At 41.9% G+C, this 6,345-nt stretch overlaps 1 protein-coding gene across 1 annotated transcript; it reads left to right on the top strand.

The window, feature by feature from the left end:
- Positions 1-4,845: 4,845 nt before the first annotated feature.
- On the top strand, positions 4,846-5,784 carry LOC146893014 (olfactory receptor 1D2). Its single transcript, XM_085694426.2, has one exon. It carries the CDS (start codon positions 4,846-4,848, stop codon positions 5,782-5,784), a length of 939 nt encoding a protein of 312 aa, XP_085550552.2.
- The last annotated feature ends 561 nt before the right edge of the window (positions 5,785-6,345 follow it).

Below are 6,345 nucleotides of genomic sequence, written 5' to 3' on the forward strand. Positions count from 1 at the left end.
GTAGTAGTGCCAAAATCTGTCCATAATGTTTGAAATTGAGTAGTTGAGCTGCATCTTAGTTAGACTAAGAAAGAACCAACCATTCAAAGAGTTTAGGGAAGAGATTTGGGGCAGGAAAAAAGCCAAGACAAAGTCCTGATTGTTTATATTTATTCCACACATGAGGTCACTCAGTACTTGTCTGGCCATGCCTTGTTTGTTTTGTTTAATGTAGCTCCAGTTCCATCTACCTTGCTGCAAGAGGCTGGATTTTAGTTTTCTTTACAGTCTAATATATCCAACAGTAAATATGGGCTACATCTTCTTTATTGACTCATCAGCTGATGAAATCTTAGACTATTTCAATTCTTGACTGGTATGATTGGTGCTTCAACAAGTAAGGAAGTGACCAGGAAGGGCTAGAATGCTAACACTGTAGCTTTATTTTCTAAGTGTTCATAACTGTTTGCTTTACAAAGCTTCCTCTCTGATTTTTCAGATTTGTTGTATTTCATAAACATTGCTTTCCAGTCTGTGTCTGACAGCTACATCATCTTGATTTCCTATTTGACTTCCGGTGCTGATTCACGCTTTTGTGATCTTTCTTATCTGTTTACTTCTCTTCAATGAACTCTGGATACTGTGTTTAAGAGAAATAATCAGAGGTCTAGGTGGTTTTATCTCCTCTGTGTATAATATTTTGCCCCTGATATGTTGATGAGGTCTCATTATGTGACTTTGACAAGGATTGTACATGATCCTCCTGCTTCAGCATCATCAGTGCTGAGATAGGAAGCATGCACCACCATATCTAGTGAAGACTCAACAAGATTTTTAAATTGTTTAGAATAAACTGAGGGCTCCACACATGCTGGGTGAACACTCTACCACTGAGCTACAGCCAGGCCCTTGATTTTTAAAAACTGCCTTAACTTAGTACTTGAAGTCACTAGTATTTGAGATTTTCTAAACCTCTAAGGGCTCAAGAAATTTCAGAACTTGTGAGCCATTGATTTCTAACTTAGCTTTACTCCTAGGGAAACTTGAAGGTTTCTGTGTAAAAATTATTTGTTTCACTTCCTGTAAACAAGATTCATTTCCTAATTCCTTTGCTGCCAGATATTAACATTGGAGCAATTAATTATCCATGTTTATCTCAAGTAGCTGTCTTGGGCTTGCCTCCCCAAGGTCTCTCCAAAACTAATAAACAACCCTTTTCAAGCCCTTTCTTCATGAATCTGAAATTCAGGCATCAGTTCTTGGATTCCCTGGAGTAAACAAAGAACAAAGAGCCTTAAATTCTGCCCCCTGATTTGTAGAACTGTATATCCAAGGAACAAGCCCCTACTCCCCAGTTATAGCCAATAGGACAAATCACAAAGTCCTGTTTAAAAAATGGGCTGAATTTTCATCCTATATACGAGAAAAGTGAAGGCAACAGAATCAGAGCCACACAGAGCAGTGGGTAAGATCGGGATAACTCTCTCTCTCTCTCTCTCTCTCTCTCTCTCTCTCTCTCTCTCTCTGTCTGTCTGTCTCTCTCATCACCATCTTCTCCCTCACACAATACCCCATTTCAGATACTATCATCTGCCCTGCCTGCAATTCTCCATCCACAAGGAGGACTGCACAGGTCAGAGGAGGAAGCTCAGAACCATGTGTTCCCTGCTCACCATCACACCGCTAAGGAGAACAGAGGATGTGCCAAAGCCTGTCTCCTTCTGCAAGCCTAGAGTTCTTGTTTAGCTCACCCTACATTTTTTTTCCATACACAGCCAAGCACAGAATAGAGGGCTTAAATCTCCGAGGCCATCTAACCATACCCACACTGGGCTCCAAAACTCTGGTAGACTCAGAGTGCTGTTTCTCAAAGTACAAGGGTCAGCAAAACAAATTTAACAAAATAGAATGAACACTTCTGTATTTTATTTGCTCTTGGTTTTCATTTGGGTCTACTTTCTTGTTTGTTAGTTTGTTGTTTGAAATAGAGTCCCACTGTGTAATTCGGTCTACTACTTGGCATGTAGAACTGGCTGGATTCAAACACACTCTCTGTCTCCTGAGTGCTGGGATTAAGAACTAAAAGAAGGAATCCAAATGGCTTGGTTCTGCGTTTTGTTTTGTTATGTTAATTTTGGCTTGTTGACTGTCTCTGTTTCTGATTTTTGGGTTTTGTTTAGGAAGGAGGTGTTTTGGTTTTGTTGGTTTGGATTTTGAGAAATGACCTTTCTATGTAGCCCTGGTTGGTTTAGAACGTGCTGTGTCAACCAGACAGGCCTCAGACAGCAAGGATCCTAGTGCCTCTGCCTCCTCAGTGCCAAGGCTGCAGCATACTGCTTTGTTCTGGCAGGCTGGAGATCAGACCCAGAGTGTCCCACATACTGGGAAGTGTTCCTTCCACCAGGGATTCGCATCCCCAGCCCCTGGCCTGCTTCTTTTCCCACCTCATAATTTCTGTTAGAATATGAACATTTTAGGTAACTTATTGTAGAAATTTGAGGTTCCAGTCTTCTTTTCTTGGATAGTTATTGTCATTTACTTATTTGTTTAATGTCCAAAGTTACAATGAACTGCCACTAGCGACACCAGAAGGAATTTGTTCTCCTTCTCTGACCACACATGTAACCAATTTCCACTCATTGCAACTGACAATTATTTTAAGAACCCTCTGAGATGCTGAAAAGCAAACCAATCCAATCTGAATCCTTTGAAAGGATATTTGCTGCCATAGGTGGTCCTGTCCTGACTGTGGTAGAGTTTTGGGGTCTTTCTGCACTCTAGATTCCTGCCATCTAGACTGCGTCATCCTAGTTCCATGAACCTCCCTGCACCTGCCTTTCACCACAACATCCACTGTTCTTGACTGCACAGGGCTTCAAGATCACCATGCTCTATTGCATGTGAAGCTAGTTCCTTTGGGAAAGAACTAACATCTGTATGCTTTTGGTCTGTTTTTGGCACAAATCTCCCATGTAAAACACTAGAACTGGCTGTGAAAGAAGCAGTCTTATAGACCCTCCCCCCTGGACAGAGCATTGAGGGTATGGAGACAACAATCTTGGACTCTGTTAGTTTACCTTCCTTCTGCAAAACCAGAAGCTCAAGCCTAGTTAAGGAGGAACAGACCCCTCAATCCTCAGCACTCCCCACTGAAGTAGAGCCTCTATTCCACAGGGAACAGAACAGAAGGCAGCTGCCTCTCTTCTACTACAAAAGACTGAGGCTTAACTCCAATAGGAGGTAATTGAATGGGAGGGAAGAAACACACACACACACACACACACACACACACACACACTGTAGTCATGAGTGAGGGAACAGTGTGTCCCAGGCTGCTGTATCTACAGTAGACTATCTTCCAAGGCTAGGGTGGTAGAGGGGAAGTCCTGCTCCCAATATCCACCCTCATCTTCTTCCTTATTCCTTATCTATCTACTGAACTAGCTGCCTAGGATCATTTCAGGGTCTTTCCATCTTCATTTACACTTTTCACCAGTCTCCTGAAGAGTGTTCATGGACTCTTCACATCATCATGTCGGAAGTCAACTGCACACTCTCATCTACTTTCAACTTTAATGGCCCTATGTTCTCACAGAGGCAGGATTCCTTGACAGCGGAGCTGCCCTTTGGCAGATACACTGCACCACTGCCACTACTCTCGTTCATTTGTAGTTCAACTTCTCTCTTTCCCGTAAAGAAAGACTTTTGCATTAAAGGAGCATTAACCTGATTACTTAGAATATTTTTTGTTTTAAACTGTTGAGTCTGTTCCCATGAGTAGTTTAATCTTTTTATTCCAAGGAAAGGTCAATATTTGCAGTGAATTCTGTACAGTAGGGTTATTAGACTCACCAAAATTGTATGCTAATTACAAGGTATTACAATTACAGTATTAATTGTACAAAACAAAGGAAAGAGCCTTGGGATATATCTCAGCGTAGAGCATTTTCCTAGCATACATGAATGAGGAGCTAGGCTCCAACCCCAATGCCACAAAGTAAGTAAATACAGAAAGAATGAAATAAAATTGTTATAAAATGAGAGAAGACATAATTTTTAGATGCCAAACCATTGGATATCAGCAAAATCAATAAAGAAGAAACATTGCCTGATGGAAATAATTTTTAAGAATAAAGAGGCAGGCTTGGTGGTCCACACCTTCAATCCCAGCACTTAAGAGGCAGAGGCAGGCATATCTCTGAGTTCAAGACCAGCCCTGTATGTAGACTGAGTTTCAGACCAATCAGAGTTATAAACTGAGATCCTGCTTCCAAATAATTAAATAAATGAAAATAAAGAAAGGAAGGAAAGAAAGAAGAAAGGCTTGAGGTATAAAAATTAAGTCACTTGCTATTAAAAAATAGCAATAAGTTATAATAGTAACTTAAGGAATGTTTCTCCATCATATTAACTGAATAATAATAATTGGATACAAAATGAAAATATGAACAGCAAATGTTCCAGGAGGTTGTATTTGCTTGGGGAAATTTTGGTTTGATGTTTTCTTTCAAGACACTTTTCTGCATTGTGTGCGTGTATGTGGGGATTGTTATATAGTTGGAGATGGAACTCATGAGTGAAGCTCTAACCAAGCACACACAAAGCACTGAATTCAACCTGGGTCTGAGAATATTTTTAAGGATGGGGTTGACAAGGCCTTTTTATGTTGTTAAAATACCTTTAGCCTTTTAGGCTCAAGTGATTATCCTCTTTGAGTAGCTCAGATTCTGGGCAAGTGCCATCACACCTAGCTCTAAGACACCTTTAATACCAAGAAAGCAGTTGGTTTTGTTTATGCTCATTCTCCATCTACTAAAGAGTACTTGGTAAATCTTTCTTGGTGCTCACATTGCAGAAAATTGGGAAATGGATAGAAGCAACCAGAGCGGAGACTCTGAGTTCCTACTCCTGGGACTCTCAGAGGTTCCCGAGCATCAGCGCATCCTGTTTGGGACTTTCCTGTCCATGTACCTGGTCACAGTGGTGGGGAATGTGCTCATCATCCTGGCCATTGGCTCTGACTCGCACCTGCACACTCCCATGTATTTCTTCCTGGCCAACCTCTCCTTCACTGACCTCTTCTTCGTCACCAACACAATCCCCAAGATGCTGGTGAACCTTCAGTCCCAGGACAAAGCCATCTCCTACACAGGATGCCTGACTCAGCTCTACTTCCTGGTGTCTCTGGTAGCCTTGGACAACCTCATCCTCGCTGTAATGGCATATGATCGATATGTGGCCATCTGCCGTCCCCTCCATTATACTACCGCCATGAGCCCTAAGCTCTGTATCTTGCTTCTTATCGTATGCTGGGCCCTATCTATCCTCTATGGCCTCATCCACACCATCCTCATGACCAAAGTTACCTTCTGTGGGTCTCGGAAAATTCACTACATCTTCTGTGAAATGTACGTCCTTCTCAGGCTTGCCTGCTCTGACACCCGCATCAATCACATGGTGCTGATTATCACAGGCTGCTTCATCTTCCTTGCTCCTTTTGGATTCATGATCCTATCTTATATCTGGATTGTCAGAGCTATTCTCAGAATTCCCTCAGCCTCTAGCAAGTACAAAGCCTTTTCCACCTGTGCATCCCATCTGGCTGTGGTGGCCCTCTTCTATGGGACACTTTGTATGGTTTATCTGCAGCCCCTACACACTTACTCCATGAAAGACTCGGTAGCCACAGTGATGTATGCGGTGGTGACCCCCATGATGAACCCTTTCATCTACAGCCTAAGGAACAAGGACATGCATGGGGCTCTGGGAAGACTTCTAAGAAAGCCAATTCAGAGGTTAACATGAGGGTTGTTTTGGAAAGGGGGAATAAAGTGGACTGTATATATTCTTCAACATGTTCAAAGCACCATCCTATGGGTTATACAGGGGTGTTTGGACACATCTCTGCTCTGAATGAACCTATGTGGTGATGGAAAGACATGTAAGTACCTCACTGCATCCCTTGCATCTCATCAGCTTTGGTAATAAATAAGGTCACACTAATACCAATGCTAGAATATTATAGGCTCGAATTTTACAATGTGCCTGACCATAGGAGCACATTCTCAGCCTTCCAGTTATACCCAGTTATGACATAGAGACATCTTTCATGTTGTCTCAAATACATCAAATGTACACATAGCGATTATTGACTTGTTAGAAAGCTGGACGTTGGGCTATGGTGATTTAGAAAATATTTCTTCAGAAATGAATCCACATAGCCAGCAGGGCTTAAGACTGCAGAAAGCAATGTTCAGTTGATGTGGTAGTTACTTTGCTATTCAACAACACATTCTATTGAGACTGGCTGAGTGCCTCTTAATACCTTCAAACTAGGTTGTAAGCATAAATGTGAAGTTCACAGCC

The sequence above is a fragment of the Myodes glareolus genome, chromosome 9 (assembly GCF_982192425.1).
Source record: "Myodes glareolus chromosome 9, mMyoGla1.1, whole genome shotgun sequence".
In the NCBI taxonomy this organism is placed as follows: domain Eukaryota; kingdom Metazoa; phylum Chordata; class Mammalia; order Rodentia; family Cricetidae; genus Myodes; species Myodes glareolus.